General features: G+C 38.5%; 1 protein-coding gene across 2 annotated transcripts in view; it reads left to right on the plus strand.

Moving 5' to 3' along the window:
- The window catches only part of ITPR2 (inositol 1,4,5-trisphosphate receptor type 2), a gene marked incomplete at its 3' end in the record, with an annotated part of 533,638 nt that overhangs the window by 290,889 nt on the left and 221,649 nt on the right, over positions 1 to 21,100 (plus strand). For both annotated transcript variants that reach the window (XM_079715959.1, XM_079715960.1), the window contains exons 35-36: positions 10,592 to 10,782; positions 16,256 to 16,398. In XM_079715959.1, coding sequence (XP_079572085.1) covers positions 10,592 to 10,782; positions 16,256 to 16,398 — 334 coding nt within the window. The remainder of the gene's footprint in view (positions 1 to 10,591; positions 10,783 to 16,255; positions 16,399 to 21,100) is intronic.

Consider the following 21,100-nt stretch of genomic DNA (forward strand, 5'->3'; position numbering starts at 1 on the left):
AGGGTAGGTTTGGAAGAGTGATGTATTGGTATAAAATCTGTTTTATCTTTGTGAGGATTGTCTTTTAATTGAAGTATAGTTGATTGACAATGTTTCAGATATATAGCACAGTGATTCAGCTATACATAAATATACATGTTCTTTTTTATATTCTTTTCCATTCTGGTTTATTATGGGATATTGAATACAGTTCCCTGTGCTAGACAGTAGGACCTTGTTGGTTATCTATTTTATGTATAGTGCTGTGTATCTGTTAATCCCAAACTCCTAATTTATCCCTCTGTTACCCCTTTTCCTCTTTGGTAACCAGAAGTTTGTTTTCTCTGTCTGTGAGTCTGTTTCTGTTTTGTAAATAAGTTCATTTGTATCATATTTTAGATTCCACATGTAAGTGATATCAAATGACATTTGTCTTTCCCTGTCTGACTTACTTCACTTAGTATGATGATCTCTAGGTCCGTCCATGTTGCTGCAAATGGCAGGCATGTTTTCTTCCACTTCCTTGTTTGTTGTTTCCACCTGAACAGTTAGGAAGCTATGGAGATTCCATTCCCGCTCTCCCCCGCATTTGTACTTCCCCCTCCTTCTCCTCCATAATGGCCTAGTTTGACCCCTCTTTGCTTCCTTTTTGGACCACTGTAGGCATTCAATGTTCTTTCCTTCTGTCTTTCTTCACTTAAATAAATCTGCTACCAGAATAATCTTCTTGAAGTGAAATTCTCTCTGTTGGTTTAAAAGCATCAACAACAAAGTCCTCAGCCTTCAGCAGCATACCTTTGTCTAACAAACTAAGGATGGATTCCTCTTTGCAATGTTTGTGGCCTCCACAGCCCTACCTCCTCTTTTGACCTTGCTCACTGCTTCTCACCCCCACCCAGCAAACTGAACTATTATGCCCCAGGCATTGCTCACACTATAACTTTCCTTCTCCAGTTTCCACCATTGCCATCTCTCAGCATCTTTTCTATTACTCAAAAAAATTCTTTGTCCAAATGCCTCCATAAAAGCCATTTCTGACTCCCAGGTCCAGATCTGAACTCACCCTCATTTGGCCGTTTATACTTTTCTTATGGTCTTTACTGTATCCTAGCTTACATCATCATAGGTATTAATCTACTAGATTTTGAGGGACAATGACTATGAAGTATCTGTCAAAAAGACATTAATAAAAGCTATTGTCTAGGATAAAAAAGGTGAAAAGCAAATTCTGCTTTGCGATGGGTAGGCCACATCTTTTTTTGTTTGTTGGTGGATGCTCTTTATGGAAAAACACATAACCAAAATGAGAGGCATTCAGAAGTGAGCATCCATAGTAGTAAAGGGATCTAAACCCATCTTACTTGTGTAGTGATTGAAAACATTTGAAATATTTAGACAAAGAAAAGAAATCCAAGGGGGAACATAATTATTTTCCAACATTTCAAGGTGTGAATGGACTTCTTTTACAGGTTCCCAGGAATGGGATTATAATTAACATATGGTAACTGCAAGAGGCAGATTTTTGTCCCATTGTAAAGAATAACTATTTTACTGTTAGTAGTCTTAAAACCTTGGAAGTCACATATGATTCTTCCCTTTTGTTCACTTGCATTAAATACAATAGCAAGTTCTATTGGTTTCACTTCTAAAATACATCTTCTTGTGTTCTCTTGTGGGGCACCCTTGTCCAAATACACCATAATCTGACATGGATTACAGAAGAGTCTCCTTACTGAACTCCCCACCTCTACCCCAGTCTCACTACAATCCATTACCTACACAATAATTAGAGTGATCTTAAAATGTAAATCAAACCATATCTTTCACCTATGTACAACTCTCCATTTCACTGAAGATTCCTATGCCTTTTCATGACTTAGAAAGCCCTTCATCATCTGAGCTTCATCTACTACTACTTTCCCCCATTTCCCTACTCTCACTTCACCCACACTGGCCTTCATTCTGTCTCTCATCTACAAGCCTTTTTCTCCTCGTAGGGCATTTGCGTGTGCTGTTCCCACTATTTGGATCCTTATCTCCCAGATGGTCACATGTTCAAAAGTTCAGTGCTCAGTGAAGTGTTCCAGCTCCCCCCATCCTATCTTACTGTCTTAGCACTTATCACTATTTGAAAGCACCTTGTTTGTTTGTTTGTTTGCTTCTTTGTTGTCAGCTTCTCCCATTAGAGTATCAACTATGAAAGCAGGGGCTTTGCTTTATTCACTGATCACTACTGCCTAAAAGTGTCTGGTTCTGATGAAGCCAGTTTATGAATGTTGTTGACTGACAATAATTCATGAGCTAGATATTTCGCAGATAGTGAAATTTAGGAATAGAAAGGTTAAATAACCTGCCCGATTAACAAGTAGTTGAGTTGGATTTGAAATCCAGGTTCCTCTGAGTGTGAAGTTATGCTCTACCAGGTTGTCCCAGAAGTCATATCTTAGGAAGCCCTGACATATAAACTAGAACTATGGCAGTTTGGCTTGCTGGTAGGGAGCTGTCTGAAGTTTTATAACTCAGATGCAAGGTCATTTTCGTGTTTCAGCAACTCTTTGAGGATACAAAGGGACATTATTATAATTCAAATATGTAAGAATTTAATGCACTTGGTCAGTTACTGTTCCTCAGTTTATTCATTTATATAAAATACAATAGCACATGTTAGAAGTACTTCGAGAAAAAGCATCCAAGGATTACTCCCATGTTACTTCACTTAAAAAAGAATTTTGTTCCATGTGTTTCATAATCTTCAAATGATTTAGGAGGATTAATACTGGGTACTTTGTTGGAAATATAATCATTTTTTCCACATGGACATTCTGTAAAATATCATTTACAAATGGTTTGAATAATGAACATCAATCTTCAAGCCAGTTGTTTCCCCCCCAAATTCGAATGTGTATAAATCATTAATTCTTTGAGAAGAGAAATTCAGTCTCTATTAAAACAAACATGTCTGTTTTCATCTATCTAGATGTTATGGCTGATTGTATAAAGAGGTTGACATAGTACATCCCTGTAATTATGGTTTTAAAGTAATAATGGAAATATAAAAACTCCATTATTAATTAACTAATTAATTAATTTATGGCTGCACTGTGCGGCATGTGGGATCTTAGTTCCCCGACCAGGGATCGCACCCGTGCCCCCTGCAGTGGAAGCGCACAGTCTTAACCACTGGACCACCAGGGAAGTCCCTCCATTATTACTTAAAAAAAATTAAATACGAATGAGTCAGAAGATAGGGCAAAATCTTATAAAGGTTTTCACTTGTTTATTAATTGAACTATTTATAATGAACCATCATTATCTGAAAGGCATTATTCTAGTTGTTAGGGAAATTCAGTCTGTCAAGCCATATTTCCTGCCCTCAATGAATTTCTAGTACATTTGGGTAGATGTAACATGTATGGAAATCACAAAGCAGAATAAAACTAAGTACCTTATCTGTTACAAATTTCTAGAGCCTGACACTGTGCCTAGAGCATGGTAGGTACTCAATGAATATTTATTGTATGAACAAAATATCTGGGTGAATACAAAGAAATGAGTGAATATCCTATTCTTGTCATTGGCTGCATAATATCCTATTGTGTGCCTATATTCTAATTTATTTAACCCCATTGTTGGTTATTTATGTTGTTTCCAATCATTTTTCTCATGAGGAAGAATAAGGTAAACACCTAAAGGTAGAATTTCTAGGTATTCTAATTTTGACAGATACTGCCCTCTGTAGAGGTTGTTCAATTTATATGCCACAAGCAATGTAGGAGAGTATCTTTCTCCTTGATAATGTGCTGTGTTATCAAATTCTTACATATGTGCAAATCTTATAAATAAAAGTATTGTTATAGTTTTAACATGTGTTTCTCTTCTTATGAGCGAGGGAAAACAAAACCTTTCCATATGATTGATTCATTGGTATTTTCTGTGAACTGTCACTTTTTGTGTTTTGCTCACTTTTCCTGAAGCCTTTGTTTTTCTCGATAGTTTGGATAGCCCTTTATTTCTTAAGAAAATGAGCTCTTTGCCTATAAGTAGCCAATATTTTTTCTCAATTTTTCATTTGTCATTTCAATTTTTTTGGCATGCAGGAATTTCTTTTCTTTTTTTTTAATAAACATTTATTTTTGGCTGCATTGCGTCTTCGTTGCTGCACGCTGGCTTTCTCTAGTTGCAGCGAGCAGGGGCTACTCTTCATTGTGGTGCGTGGGCTTCTCATTGCAGTGGTTTCTCTTGTGGAGCACGTGCTCTAGGGCTCATGGGCTTCAGTAGTTGTAGCATGGGGGCTCAGTAGTTGTGGCTCACGGGCTGTAGAGCAGAGGTTCAGTAGTTGTGGCGCACGGGCTTAGTTGCTCCGTGGCATGTGGGATCTTCCCGAACCAGGGATCAAACCTGTGTCCCCTGCATTGGCAGGCAGATTCTTAACCACTGCACCACCAGGGAAGCCCAGAAATTTATTTTCTTTTAGGCATTTTAGGTTTTCTTTCATCTTCAGAATGGCCTTGATCAGTATAAGATGCTGTTTCTTAATTCCCATTGAGAATTTTCATGTTTTTAGTTTCTCTGTCTGTTTGTGTTTTTGGTGTGACTGTTTGCAATTTTGAGTTATCTGGAATATATTTAATTGTAAGGTATAAGATATGGAATTAACTTAATTTTTTCCAGATGACTAGTCACGTGTGCCAATAGTAGTTCTTGCACAACCATAAAATTATATATTCTTTTTTTATTGAGGTAAAATTGATATAGAACAATATATTAGTTTCAAGTGTGCAACATAATAATTTGATATTTGTATACACTACAAAGTGATCATCACAATAAGTATAGTTTCTATCTGTCACCATGCAGTCGACCCCCTTCACTCTTTTCACCCACCTCCTAACCCCCTTCTCCTCTGATAACCACTGATCTGTTCTTTGTATCCATGAGTTTTGTTTTGATTTGTTTGTTCATTTGTTTCGATTTTTAGATTCCATGTATAAGTGAAATCATGTGGTATTTGTCTTTCTCTGTCTGATTTATTTCATTTAGCATAATAACCTCAAGATCCATCCATGTTGTTCCAAACGGCAAGATTTCCTTCTTTTTTATGGCTGAGTCGTATTCCATTGTATGTGTGTATATATGTTTTATATATATATATAAAACATATCTTCTTTATTCATTCATCAATTGATGAACACTTAGGTTGTTTCCATATCTTGGCTATTGTAAATAATGCTGCACTGAACATGGGGGTGTGTATATCTTTTGGGGTTAGTGCCTTCATTTTCTTTGGATAAATATCCAGAAGTAGAATAAGTGGATTATATGGTAGTTCTATTTTTGATTTTTAAGAAACCTCCATACTGTTTTTCATAGTGGCTGCACTGATTTATATACCCACCAACAGTGCAAAAGGACTCCCTTTTCTCCACATCCTGTTTAACACTTGTAATACAATTATTTTATTTATTCAATTTAGGGGTTAATTAAGTATAGTTTGAGTACCAAACAAGAAAGAAACATTTTGTGTTTTTAGTGTTCTTTGTATTTAAGAACACTAGTGTTTCAGTACAGATTTATCCTGGATATTTTGACATGATTCAGAAAAGGTACTGCTCTCTGCCCACCCCATTATACCTTCCTTGTGCACCAGCTGTCCTTGCTCTTGTGGACCTGTACAGGAGTGCTTGACAATAAATGAAGTGTTATAATTACTGCTCACACTTTCTGTTGCCTTTCCACCCTACCTGTCAGTTTATCTAAGCATTTTTTTCCATGGCACTTACCACTGCAGTATGTGTGTTCTCAGAGATTTTTGGTCTGGCAGTTACCACCAGTAATTTTGTCTAATTTAAAAATTTCACACAATATGCAAGACTTAATGAATAATAATTAGAAATAGATTTCAATCACATCTTAAAAACACTGCAAAGTCTTGTCACATCTAGAGAATTTTCAGGGTTTGTAAGCCTAATTAGTTGGTTAGCCCAATAATCACAATACCTGTGAATAAAGATAGCGCATTTTAGAGAGCTGTCGCTGCGCAGAACTCTATAAAAGGTGAATGCATTAATAACAACCCATCCTCTCTCTTATTAGTTTTTAAAGAACTCCATATGCTTATTCTCTGGCAAAATACCCTTAATAAGATAGTATCTTAGCTGCAGTCCAACTTAGGAGTGAAACAGGAACATTTATTTTTTAAACATCTTAAACTTTAATGTGACCACTAAAACACAGAAGTTGGAGTTAATGCTACGTGCCCGAAGAATAACTGACTGTTGGTAAATTCATTAGTTTTTCCTTATTGGGGGTGGGAGGTGGGATAACCATTAACCCCAAGAATTCGTCCTAGTTCACATTGCGATATACTATTTATATCAAAATTTTTTCTAGCTAAATAAAAGGAAGCTAAGTTTGAATCATATTTTTGGTTGCATTTGAAAAATATTATTCTAGTTATTAATGGTCTTGTAAGTGAGATCTTGAATTAATTCCTTTCTTTTCCTAGTCACAATCTTCTGCTTTAATTTTTAAACAATATATAGAAAGCTAAATTAGCGCTGTCAACTTTTTTTTTTTTTTTTTTTTGGCTGTGTTGGGTCTTCGTTTCTGTGCGAGGGCTTTCTCTAGTTGTGGCAAGTGGGGGCCACTCTTCATCGCGGTGCGCGGGCCTCTCACTATCGTGGCCTCTCTTGCTGCGGAGCACAGGCTCCAGACGTGCAGGCTCAGTAGTTGTGGCTCACAGGCCTAGTTGCTCCGCGGCATGTGGGATCCTCCCAGACCAGGGCTCGAACCTATGTCCCCTGCATTAGCAGGCAGATTCTCAACCACTGTGCCACCAGGGAAGCCCAGCATTGTCAACTTTGCTTTCAAATTAATCTTTATAATATTTTGACAGAGCAGAGAATCTATTTCAGGCCATGTCTTTAATGGTATTAATATTTTTACAATTGCTTGAAAAAGTTTCATCATTATCTACACAGCTGACTTATTTTAACTCAAATCCTTTCCCCAGTTGCATAGTTAATTTTCTTTTATTGCCTAGAAATTGTGATTTAGCCTTTGGCTAGAGTTTACCTTTGGACATGAGAAAGTAGGGTTTACTTTAGCCAGTTAATTTATATCGTACAATCTGTGCTAAGACAAGAGACTAGGAAATACCACCTAGAGTGGTACAGTTTGGGGGACCAAAAAAACCCTTTCAATAAAGTTTGGGATGGTGGAGTCTTCTCATTCTGGTTTGACCCTGCTGCTGGCCGTAGTGGAATAGTGGCAGCAGCTCATAGATGCATGAGGTAGGGGTACGGGGGTGAGACTTCCCTGACCACACTGATAGGAGGGCTGCACTGCTAGGAATAATGGAGTTGCTACCATTGGATTCCATTCCAACTGATATCATTAGAAGAATACTCCTTGAGCACATCTTTGTGTAAGTGACATTCATAGCAACAAATGCTCACTTGATGATTAGTTGTATCTAACGTACCTGGTTCCTAAAGGGGAGGTAAGTCCACCCCCCCAACTTTGTTTAAACATGAGCGGAAACTTTGTTGTAATAAGTTTTGAGCAACTTTCAGTTTTACAATTTTCGTTATTTTCTGTTGCTTAAAAAATAACATATAAGAAGTATTGTCTTCTGTTTGACTTTTGAATGTTTAGAGCAAACCCAGTTTATATGTGAAACAGCCATAAAAGGATGAAAGTCTTGCCGGGATTTGATCATGGTGCAGGATTAAGTATTTATAAAAATATGTGCAGCCTGGCCTTTTCAAGGCTGTCCGTCCTTCAGATGGGACAAGAGTGCAGTTGCTTTGCTGTGTGTGATGGACAGAAACAGAGACATTGTATGCTTTGGAAAGGGAAATTTATAATGAATATTAGGAAAACATTCACTACGGAAATTTGGGCAGTGGTGCAATTGATCGTTAGGGTTGCCTTAGAGCTGTTATTTCCTTAACACTTCAGCTTGATCCCTTGTTTAAATTGGGAACTTTTTGTGTTGGTAGCTAAGATTATCTGTTTTCAGAAGTTTTTAAGTATCTCTGAGCTTCAGAGAATTTTCACCGGCAGAAATAGTACTGCCCACTGTTGTTGTTTTCCTTGGGATTAGGACTTCAACATATATTTTTGGGAGGCACAATTCAATCCATAATAACATTATAGATGTTTACTAGAATATGGCCAATATGCTTATTTAATCCTATTAAACACACACAGTAGACCTTCTCAGTTTAAGGACTTAACATCTTTCTTCAGCTCAAGGTGACTAATTGTCCTCTGTATTTTCTTAATCATTTCTTCCTTTTCATTGTCTCTGATATTTCTTTCTAGAGCTTACATTTATTAGTTATTTGACTTCCTGGATGACCCTCCCTATTTCATATTCTCTGTTTTATTTTCCCTTTGACTCTTTTTAATTAATTAATTAATTAACTTTTGGGCTGCGCTGGGTCCTTGTTGCTGCGTGTGGGCTTTCTCTAGTTGCAGCGAGTGGGATCGTCTCTTCATAGCTGTGCGTGGGCTTCTCATTACGGTGGCTTCTCTTTGTTGCGGAGCATGGGCTCTAGGCACGCAGACTTCAGTAGTTGTGGCACACGGGCTCAGTAGTTGTGGCTCACCGGCTCTAGAGCGCAGGCCCAGCAGCTGTGGCGCACGGACTTAGTTGCTCTGTGGCATGTGGGATCCTCCCAGACCAGGGTTCGAACCCCAGTCCCCTGCATTTGCAGGCGGACTCTTTACCACTGCACCACCAGGCAAGTCCCCCCTTTGACTCTTATGCTCTACAAGATTCCTTAACTTTTCCAGATTATCAGCTTGGTCCTTATTCCTATTTTTTTCTTTTTCAGCCAATTTTGAAATGTTCATTTACACAATCATATTTTAATTTCCAAGATTTCTTTCTTTTTTTTTTTTTTTCCTAATGTTTTGGAAGCACTATATGCTCACATTTTCTGAGGACAATAATTACAATTATTTAAATATTTTTTGTGCTTCCCTAAATCATTTGTTTTCACTGGGGCTAGTTATTCTTAATGTTCTTGGTTTTCCCTGTGATTCTTGGTGGCGTGTCATAAAGACCTATAATGACTGGCGCGGGCTTCCACTGCAGTTTTGAGGCTCTGTTTCTCTACTAGCTTTCTCATGTAAATGACAGGGCTTACCCTGAGTTCTGGGTGAGGGGCTGAATAAATGATACACAGGCTTTCTTGGAGTGTGTGTGTGTGTGTGTGTGTGTGTGTGTGTGAAGCAGAAGGCAAGCTGGGAATACTAACAAGTGTTAAACTAAGGAGGGCTTTCGTCAGGGCTTGGGATCTTTTGTATATTTTCTCTTCTTTGAGCTGCCTTCTCTCTCCCCGCTGTGCTACTGCTTATTTGATGAGGACTTTGCAGTTTCTTCAAGCTCTGTTCTGCTTCTCTGTCAATTCTTAACCCCTTCATTTGGCATTCTCTCCAGGCAGGTATTCATGTTTGTTGAGAGAACATTTCTGCATGTCTTTAACTTTCTCCTCTGGGTAAAAGCCTCTGCTGCCAGCTGCTCTGTTTATGCTAGTCAGAGGGATGAAGGCCTTCACTTCCCAGATATTCAGATGCTATTCCTTCTTGAGTTGCCAGATGACTTTCCCATCCCCTGTGACCACTTTGTGTTTGTCTGGGAACCTAGGAAAGCCTGTTCTAACTCTAATCTCTTGTAGAGCAATTTATTCTTTCTTCTTTCTCTGATGGACAAATCCCATCTTCATTCTGCTTGCAGAAATGCCTCAACATTTCTGTTTTCCTTATGGCAAGCATTCTTATTTTTCAGTATTGTGATATAAGTGTATTAAAATATAAATTTCAGTGGATCCTGGGAAGAAAGAAAGACATGTACTGTGTACTGTCTTCCAGTGCAGATTTTTTATACTTGTCAATTTTTTATTTCTTCTCTCAGATGTTTTACCACATGCAGTTTTGTGCATTTGTGCATGTTTGTGCACAGACACATACACGTGAATTATATTAATAAAATGGACTGGCAGGATTTTATCCTGTGTCTTCTGTCTGCTTTTTAATTTTCCTTTGCATCTTGGAAGGTACAAATTTACATGGTTGGTACACAGTGTTTTGCTATATTGGTGCTGTGTAAAGTGCGTTTCAAACATTAACCATCAAGAAATCACATAAATTCTTGAATGTTTAATGAGCCCACTTTAATAATTGGTCTTAAGAATTGAGATACTTTCAAGTTAAGAACTTTTGCAGTTATGTAAAATAATTTGACAGAATTTGAAGGTTTGGCATTTTCTTTTTTCCCCAATTTTATTGAGATATAATTGACATATAATATTGTCATTGATATATGTATATATTGTGAAATGATTACTACAATAAATTTAGTTAACAATCATCTTCTCACATAGTTACAATTTTTTTCTTGTGATGAGAACATTTAAGATCTATTCTCTTAGTAACTTTCAAATATATAATACACTATGGCTAACTATATGCTTTACATTACATCCCAGAATTTATTTATTTTTTCTTTTTTATTTGTTCTATCTTTATAAAATTATTTTGATAGCATGCAAGTAGCTTTAGTCAAATAAAGAGGAAAATATTTTAAATCTTTCTTTTTCAGCAAAGAATCGTGGAATTGCCATTCCAGTGGATTTGGACGGCCAAGTTAATACTCTTTTTATGAAGAGTCATTCCAATATGGTACAGAGAGCGGCCATGGGTTGGAGACTATCAGCTCGCTCTGGACCACGCTTTAAGGAAGCTCTTGGAGGGCCTTCTTGGGATTATAGAAATATTATTGAAAAGTTACAGGTACAATAAGAGCCTGAAATGGCATTAATATTTTCTAAATTATAATTTTTAATATATGTAGTCACATAAATAAAATATGGTTAAAAATATCAAATTCTAGTTTGCTTTACAATGTCCTACGAACACCACCCTTTTAAAAAGCATAGCTTCTAGGTAGAAGTTGTGTTGAGTTGTTTTTGGTGAGTATGTATTATTTAATGTGCTCTGATAGAGTAATGGGTCTTAATAACTTCAATACATTAGGTAAAATAATTTACTGTGAAGACTCATGTAATAAATATTCACAACCTTGCTTCAATTCATCTCTAAGTATCCTTTTATACTCCTTTGGTGAGAATGGTGTGAGCACCTTTACTCCCAAATTATTTGCATAGTATCCCACTCCTGTTTTTGGCCGGGACATTCTGGGACACTGAGTAAAGAGAGACATTGTATTAGTCTGCTTGGACTGCCATCACAAAATACCACAGACTGGGTGGTTTAACCAACAGAAATTTATTTTCTCACAGTTCTGGAGCTAGAAATTCAAGATCAAGGTGTTAGCAGGTTGTTTTCTTCTGAGGCTTCTCTCCTTGGCTTGCAGATGGCCTACTTGTCACTGTGTCCTCATATGGTCTTTCCTCTGTGCATATGCACATCTGTGCCCTAATCTCTTCTTATAAGGACACCAGGCATTTTGGACTAGAGACCATCCATATGAATTCATTTTAACTGAATTACCCCTTTAAAGGCCCTAACTCCAAATATAGTCACATTGAAGTACCAGGGTTAGGGCTTTATCATATGAGTTTTGAGAGGAACACAATTCAGCCCATAACAGATCTCTTCCCTCTCACATAATTAGTGGAAGATTTCATGGGATGAACTGGGGTATGGCTTGAGGAAAGTTCTTGGCATGGAGAATGGTCAAGACATGAACTGGAATAAATATTGTAAGAGGTAATGAGTAGATTAAATGGTGAAGGTTCAGAGTTTTGATAGATGAGTGTTATACGTGATTATAAAGACAAGTTAGGGACTTCCCTGGTGGTCCAGTGGTTAAGATTCCGTGCTTCCACTGCAGGGGCCACAGGGGCACAGGTTTGATTCCTGGTTGGGGAACTAAGATCCTGCATGCCACGTGGCAAAGCCAAAGGAAAAAAAAAAAAAAAACAAGTTAGACTCAGTCTGAAAACTTAAAGTTTATAAGTCATTAAATGTTTTGAGGAAAATGTCATTATAAATGAGTAAGCAGTTATTGGTTTGCAGGATAGAAATATCAGGAACAGACTAGAGGAAGGCAGATTAATAAGAAATTACTAAAAATATCAGCCAGGTGGTGGTATCAATGAAATGAAAAAATAGGTGTTATATACAATAATGAAGGCAGGGTGAACAGACCTGGTGGTTTTTGGATGGAGATAGAGAGGGGACATGAGGGGTGTTTAAGAGGCACTGCTGATTGGAGACTAGGTGATGTTATAGACTCTTCATTGTAAGAGGGAAGGAGAGAATCCAGTAAAAGGATGTTGGCTATGATCATTAAACATACAGTGAATTAGGTTTATAGGCTACTGAATGTATTGGAAGGTAAGTTAATATTTGGAGATAATAGCTGGAGTGAGGATAGTGGTTGGTATTGCTGAAATAGAGAGTATAGTGATAGGAAAAACAAAGAACATTTTGTGAGCGGCCAGAAGTGGCAGAATGGCCAAATAAATGAGAAAAAAAAGATACCGTCAGAAAGGAGGGAAGTCAGGTTCATGAGAGCCAGAGGGGTAGACATTTCAGGGGAGAAGTAAAGAGGGCATACTTTAAACTTCTTTTTAGCACAGTTATGGGCATTCACTGGATAAACATATATTTGATGAAAACTCCGTTCCAGCCACTGTGTTAAGTACTGGAGATAGAACCATGAGGTCTGTGCCCTCATAGAAAATGCGTTCTGATGCATTAAGTAAATGATAGGATATTAGAGAATTAAAACTGCTATGAATAAAATAAATCAGTATAACAATATGATGGAGAATCACTGGGAGAGTGATCCTGCAGTGAGGGAGCTCTTCTCTATTAAGGAGACAGTGAGTTGAGACCCAAATAATGAAGAGGAATAATCTATTCAAAGATAGGAGGATAGAGAGCTTTATGGGGAGGAAAGAGTAAATGCAAAGATGTTAAGGCAGGAACGTGGATGTGGGTTTGAAGAAGCAAGAGAAACCCATTGGGGCAGGAGTGAGCAAAGGAAGAGAGTATTATGAAATAAGGAGCCAAACCATGTAGAGACTTCCATGGTAAAGCATTTGGATTTATTCTAAATGTGATGGAAAATCATTGGAGATTTTTAGCAGAGTATAGGCATGACTTGGTTTACCTTTTAAAAAACACTGTGGATTTTGAATGGTGAATGGATTATAGGGTCCAGACATGGAAGCAGTGAGTCTAGTTAGGTAGTTATTGTATTAATTCAGGCAAAAGGTGTTGGTGGCTTGGCTTAAGGGGATAGCAGTAGCAATAAAGATAAGTAGATGAACTTTGGGTATAGTTGGTCCCCTAGGGCCAATGGGACTTGGTGGATGGATGGATGAGATGTGGGATGTTGGAAAGAGAAATCAAGGATGAGCCTGGGTATGATATGATTGGATCATTTGCTAAGATAGGGAAGAATGGGAGAGTTGGAATCAGGCGTTCTATATGGAGAATTTTAAGTGTTGGATGTCTATGTCAGTATCTCTGTGAGTGTGTCAAATAGGCTGCTGGATATATGAGTCTGAAGTGGTTTGGAAAGATGTCCATACAGGAAATAGAAATGTGGGGATTTTCAGCATACGTATGATATTAAAACCATGGAATTGCGTGAGATTCCTCGTGAGAAACTGTAGATATAGAAGAAAAAGGACCAGGAGCTACCAGGAGCTGGTAAAGGAGTGGTCAGGACATAGGTGGAAAATAAGGTGAGTGCGATGTTACAGAAGCCAAGCACAGAAGGTGTTTGACAGAGTCGGGACAAGTGTGTAAGATGCTTAGCAGTGGTTGGGTGATATGAGGTCAGAAAAGGAACCACTAGGTCTGGCAACAGGGTGATGATTGCATCTAACTGGTACTCAATAATTACTAACATTTATTCATGAATACTAAGTGGTCAGTACGTGTTAGAGCCTGGTTTTTTTTAACCATTAAAAAAAATTGAAGTATAGTTAATTTACAATGTTGTGTTAGCTTCAGGTGTTCAACGATGATTCTTTTTCAGATTCTTTTCCATTATAGGTTATTATAAGACATTGTAGAGGCTGTGTTATGTATTTACTTTTAATCCCCTGTAATTGCTAGTATCATTATCCTGGGTTTTCACGTGGAGAAATAATGAATCAGAGATCGCATAGTTGGCCCATGATCAAAATAGGAGATAAAGACAGAATTCACATCATAGAAGCCTGGGCACAATTTGTTTAGTAAATGAAAGGAAGAAGAGAGGTAATCTGAAAGATAGGTATGTGTTAGTGATGTTTTATTAAATATGGTCACATTGGATAAGCATATTCTTTTCCCACCTTTGTATAATATCTAGTTTCCCATTTATGTGATTTCCTCTCTAGTAGTCTCTCTTAGCTGTCATGAGGAATTTCTCAGAAAGCTTATTTAGAGTAATTGAAGTAGAAATCATCACTTTTGCTACAAAGAGAGGAAAGAGTTAAACAACTTAACCCCTGAGATCTAGCCATAAGAAATCAAGAGACTACCAGGAAGAAAATAACATAAAAACACATGTTGTGAGACTTCCCTGGTGGCACAGTGGTTAAGACTCTGTGCTCCCAATGCAGGGGGCCTGGGTTCAATACCTGGTCAGGGAACTAGATTCCACGTGCATGCCAAAACTAAGAGTTTGCATGCCACAACTAAGGAGCCCGCCTGCCGCAACTAAGACCTGGTGCAACCAAACAAATTAAAAAAAAAAAAAAAAAAAAAAGCATGTTGCTATAGCTGAGAGTAACAATAAGCAATTGGCAGTCAGTCTTCTGCTTAACAAAATATGCCACAGGTATGGGTGAATAAAGTATTGCTTTATGCGAGTTTTTTTGGTTTATTTTCTAACTTAGTTATCTTTAAAACAGAGGGGATGCTTTAATCATTAAAAAATGTTCAGTAAATTATCATTGCTTATAGTCCGTTTTAGAAACATGTCAGATGCTTTCAGCTATAATTAACACAATATTCAGCTAAAAGTAGCTTAAACAATAAAAAATATATCTTTTGCATAGCAAGGAATCTGGATTTGGGGCTCTTCCTGAGGTGTTTAGTTCAGTTGCTTGATAGGTCCAGGCCTTAACACCTTTGGTCTGTTGCCTTTCAGCTTAAGGCTGGTCTCCAAAGGTCATAAGAGGGCTGCCTCGTATTTTGGATTTTCACACTCTCGAGCTGTCTTGAGATAGCTACTATCTCAAGTATACTATAGTATCAAGTATACTGTAGATACTACTATCATAGGTGGTTCCTAAAGAATCTGCCCCGTCCTCCCCCTATACACAGCCCCACACTCAGCAGACTTCACCAGATGTCTTATTGGCCAGGACTATGTCACATAATCATTCCTAGTCAGTTACTGGCAGGGGAAATGGAATGACCATGACTGGCTTAAACTAATCAATCTTGTCTTTAGGCTGAGGGAGCTCATCTCCCTGAGAATGTTGTTACCTGACTGAGAAATAAAATGGAGATTCTGTTAGCAAGGAAGAGGATGAGGAAAGGCTATTGGCAAGTGACCAATAGTGTCTATCAAAAAATATAATTTGAGGGCTTCCCTGGTGGCGCAGTGGTTGGGAGTCCACCTGCCGATGCAGGGGACACGGGTTCATGCCCCGGTCCGGGAAGATCCCACATGCCGCGGAGCGGCTGGGTCCGTGAGCCATGGCCGCTGAGCCTGCGCGTCCGGAGCCTGTGCTCCGCAACGGGAAAGGCCACAACAGTGAGAGGCCCGCGTACCACAAAAAAATATATATATAATTTGAAATACTATTAAGTGCCACTGAACCCTTGTATAGTACTACTAACGCTTCAGATAATATGTCAAGGAATTTTCCCATTGGAAGAAATGGTTAGTTCCAGATGACCAATGACATATATGATGTCTTTTTTAGCTGTTTGCTGAGCATACCCCAATTTGATGAATACCTGCATCGTCTCTATTGCGATCTTAAACACTGCAGTGCTGGTAACAGTGGCTTTACTGACTTTTCATCTTGTCTGTATATCCTTAGAAATCATATAGCTACCCACCCCTCCCTTCTAGTATAAATGCAAAAGGAGACTCAAACAGTTTTCATACAGAAAACCAGCCTATACTTAAAGCACAGACATTTGGTGCCGTGGGAAGTAGGGCGCCTCTTCTCTGAAATTCCCACATCTCATTCCTGGTTAGTATTCTTAAGGTTGCCCTATCTTCAAAGGATGAAATCTGAGTTAGGCCTTTACATGGTTTCTCTTGTGCTTTATTCCTTAGGATGTAGTGGCGTCCTTGGAGCAACAGTTCAGCCCGATGATGCAGGCTGAATTCTCTGTGTTGGTTGATGTGCTGTACAGTCCAGAGCTACTGTTTCCTGAGGGAAGTGATGCAAGAATAAGATGTGGTGCTTTCATGTCCAAGTAAGTGCGTACAGCCTGAGATGCTGCAGGTGCTGCTACACAGAGATGGCCTCTGACGCCCCTGCTTTTTACTCTGCTGATGCCTGATGATAGTTCGCAGAGCATGTAAAAGGTCTAAAATCCGTGTTAAAATATACCTCCAAAAAATTAGTCTGATTCAACAGAAATTCTGTTTTGGTGACGTTCAAACTTATATTTATTAATATTTGCTGAAAATGAAATGTCATTATTGGGCACAAAATATCACATAAAAGAGTATCTTGGTTCTGATTCCTTTCTATAACTGTACGGTATGAACCTTTAAAAGATTCCTGTTTAAAGTCACTGATTTTCATTAACAGAGAGAGGAAGGAAAGGGTAGTAGCATTTATCGAGGCCTTCCTATGTGCATTGTTATCCTGTGCGTGCTTACCTGTGTTATCTAATCTGCACAAATGCTCTGCGAGGCTGAGCCTCATTTTAGAGATGAGAAAGCTGAGGCCCAGGCATGCTTCCGGGAAGAGCTGTTAAGTCTCCACCCAGCACCTCCCATGCTGCCTTGATGATCCTCATCTGTAGCTTTCTCATTTACATATTTCTCTCAGCATTTTTGTGGTATTGTCAGGTCTATTAGAGTAGATGTGTTAATCGTAGCATATTTTCATTTTAATGGTAAAGGAACCATTCTTAAGGAAATAAAAGCAGTTGTGAGAAAAAGTATTTAAGTAGCTCCAGAAAGAAAAGACAGATCTTAATGTTGAGGACCCTTGGCTGAGTGCTTTGTGCAAGTAATCACATGTAGACTCACGATGGCCAGTCAGAGGTGCTTGGTCACCTTGGGGAGAGTATCTGGATGGAGAGTCAGAAGAGGCTTCCAACCCTCTTGACCATTATCCATCACAGCCTCTTCCTGTGCCCTTGAGGATACAACTGAAGTGGTCTCAAAACCTCCTCTACTGACATACTGAGGGAGAAATTGAAGGTTGTGGAGACACAAGAAATATGTTCTTTCTTTTACCAGTTAAAGCTGGGATTCGGGGAGAGAAAACAAGGTATGGGGTGCAAAGAACTGACTGCGGGGGTCATGTTGAAGAATAGGTGGGTTTCTATATTATGGCCAGAGTCACGGATTCTTGGCTTTTGATCACTATACCTTAAGGGACCTGGGAAGAATGGGTTTGTCTGGACATTGGCCAGTCTTCTAATAAGAATTTTTAAATGAAGAGGTCCGGAGTGTCTGCAAAACTGATGATGGTGGAAGCCATTGGGAAAAAAAATTAAGTAGAGATATTGCCTAGTATAAAAATAGGGTCTTTGACAAATATACTTAACCTCCCATGAATAGGTATCAATGTATAGAATATAGGTTAAAAAGTGGGTAATAAGCCTGAGAATTCTAACTCCAGTATATTCATATGATACTATAGCTATATCCCAGAGACTTGATAGTTTAGACAAGTGATTGGCAAACTCTGGCTCACAGGTCATTGATCATTTTTGCAAATAAAGTTTTGTTGAAACACAGCTACACACATTTATTTACATATTGTCATCTATGGCTGCTTTCATACTATTGTAGAAGAACCCACTAGTTGCCTAGTCTGCATGGTCTACAGAGCCTAAACTATTAATATTTACTGTTTGGCCCTTTAGACAAGAGTTTGCTGATTGAGTGTCAAGAATTAGAGTGTCAATACAGTAGCTACTAACTATCCATGGCTACTTAAATGAAAGTTTAAATTAATTACAATAAAAATAAAATATTTAGTTCCTCAGTTACATTTGCCACATTTTAAGTACTCAATAGCCATATGTAGCTAGTGGCCAACAACTAAGGCAGCACAGATACAGGATATTTTAATTATCACAGAAAAAGTTCTGTTGGACAGCATTCGTCTAGAACTTAAAGATATAGGTCTATAAGAAGGTAATATAAAGTAACTCAGAATATCAAGAAAATATTGACCTGTGCTGAAGATGAAGCAAATCTGTTGAAATATTAGGTAAATTCAAAGTACAGAAGCAGAGTGATATGATAACGGGAATATATCACAGGCCCTACACCCAGGTGGAGGAAGAGGATGTCACACATAGTGTAGTGGTTAGAGAAAAGATTTTTGTTCTGTTGTATGTGTGTGATTGTAGTATGGCCAGAGGCTCAGGGATATCTGTTTACTTACTCCTTCCTTAATTCTGGGAAGAACCAAGAGTTTTATTTGCAAAGATATCTATTAAAATTAGAGTCCAACTTCATTAATTGCTGTAGACCTTAAGTGGGTCTCCTGACTTCCTCAAATGAATTTAATTCCTGGAACTTGTTGAGTCAGGTGGGTCTGCAGGAGATGTGAGGGCTAAACCCCAGGAAAGGACCAGATTTCACATAGAGTAAGAGAGAAGAGAAGAGGTCATTGTGGGTGTTAGCTTTTTTTTTTTTTTTTAAAGGGCTTCAAAAGCTTGGCTATTTATTTATTTATTTATTTATTTAAGGCTGTGTTGGGTCTTCATTTCTGTGTGTGGGCCTCTCACTATCGCGGCCTCTCTTGTCACGGAGCACAGGCTCCAGACGCGCAGGCTCAGTAGTGTGGCTCACGGGCCTAGTTGCTCCGCTGCATGTGGGATCTTCCCAGACCAGGGCTCGAACCCGTGTCCCCTGCATTAGCAGGCAGATTCTCAACCACTGAGCCACCAGGGAAGCCCGGGTGTTAGCTTTTATGGTGGCTGCTTATAGTTCATTCATATCAGCACTCACTCCTCTCTTATGAAGGAAGAAGCTCAGTGTTTCCCAAACTGTGGTATGTGACTTGTGGAGAAGAGGCAACTGTTAATTTTAAAAAATGAATTAGGAAAGAATACAGAATATCAGAGTGCATCTTATAGAGTCAAGGTAACTTTTGCATTAGTTTTACAAATACACTCACATACATGTATTTGCATGGTGGGGTTCATAGAAAAAAGTACTTGAAAGTCACCTGATCTAACTCAACCAAATATTATATGATAGACGAATACCTGTATAAATCCCGAGCAAGTGTTCATTCATTCCCACTGATATTTTCAGATGGTTAGTGAATTAAATATTTTATCTAAAGAAAAGTTAAAGAAAATGGAAATAGCCTAAGAGAGAAAAAAAATCAAAAAAAATTTACAGTGTCCATCAAATGATTTTCATATCTTTAAAGACTATATCATGTGGGAAAAAAAGACTAAATAGCTGAAGTTTTAGAGAGGCAGGTTGTTTTTTTTCTTGTCAGGAGAACTTTAGAACAATTATTGTGCCTGACCACATAGACATATAGCACCCTGCCCAGATGTAACATGTCTAAAAGGAAATCACTATTCCTTCACAGTGTGAAATAGGTGTCATTTAAAAGTATCATTGTCCATCTACTGACCCAACTCACCCATTTCAGGCATCTGTGGTCTCCCTTCCCTCTCTTCTTCCACTTTCTGTATGTCATCGTTTGCCAGGTCTTGGCTATTTTGTTTCAATATTGCTTTTGGTATCCTTACCCCATCACATGCCCTGTTCATCTCTTGCTTGTTGTCACTCTTCTGTGCCCTTGTTCCCACCTCCATCTGACGTATCTTTGTCACAGGTAGGCAGGGTCATACAAGTCCTTTAACACAGTGGTTCCCTATTTTCTACAGAGTAAATTCCAGACTCTTTAGCATGATATTCCCAGATCCTTCTTTTCAGACTGCACCTCTTACACTCTCCTCTTCCATGTCTTTAAGTGTCAGCTGGCAGTTGGAGTACTTATTTCCTGGACGTGCCATCAGCTTTCTGCATCTGCCCTTTGTTCATTTCCTTTGCAAGGATGCCTTTTCTCTCCACTCTTCCCTGCCAGGTGAAATCTGTATAGTTAAGTGTTACCTTGTCACCGAAACCTTCTCTGATCAGCCCTAAGCAGCTCCCCCAACAAAATATAACTGTTTCTTTGTCCAGTTTATGGCATTTGCCACTGCCTCTGCTATAGCACTTACCGTGTCACATAAGAGGCAGCTGTGTACAACCTACTGTGTGTCAGGACTCTTCATCAGTGAACTGTCTTGTCTCCACAAAGTGGTGCTTCAGAACTTTGGCTCTGAAGTCAGATGGTCCCGGGGTCTATTTCCAGAACCCACCACTGAACAACTGTGTAACCAGAGGCAAGTTACTTTATCTCTTTGGGGCTCTGTTTTCTCATTAGCAAAATTAGCCTGATAATAGAAACTATGACATTAGCTTGCTGTGAGGATGAATGGAGAAAATGCAGGGGAAGTCCTCATACCTCACCCTGAGAGCTGATAAGCACTACTGGCCATTATCTAGTGAAAGCTCACTTTTCCTCAGGGCTCTGACCCTCAGGACTCCTGTTAAGTCACTGAAATCAGATCATTCCATTATATTCTACATCGTTTTGTTTTTCTAGGAGGACACATCTCACAGGGTCATTTTGAGAACCAGCTTTTTAACAACATGAGCTATATGTGCTAAGCTGTAAATTCGGATTCTGAACGTCTTACTTGATTCTGAATTTTTGAAGAGTTATAGAACTGTGATCTGCAAACTTTTCTCTTGACAGAGCACCAGTGCAGAAGTCACCACTGTAAAATTAATTAGAGTCTTTGCCCAAATTATAGCAAAAATAGTCAATGGGTAGACTGTGTTGATGTTACTTTTTTTTTTTTATTATTCTACTCACAAAAACTGCCTGTTTCTACCAAGCCCTAGCAGTGAAAA

This window comes from Hyperoodon ampullatus, assembly GCF_949752795.1.
Source record: "Hyperoodon ampullatus genome assembly, chromosome: 11".
Taxonomy (NCBI): domain Eukaryota; kingdom Metazoa; phylum Chordata; class Mammalia; order Artiodactyla; family Ziphiidae; genus Hyperoodon; species Hyperoodon ampullatus.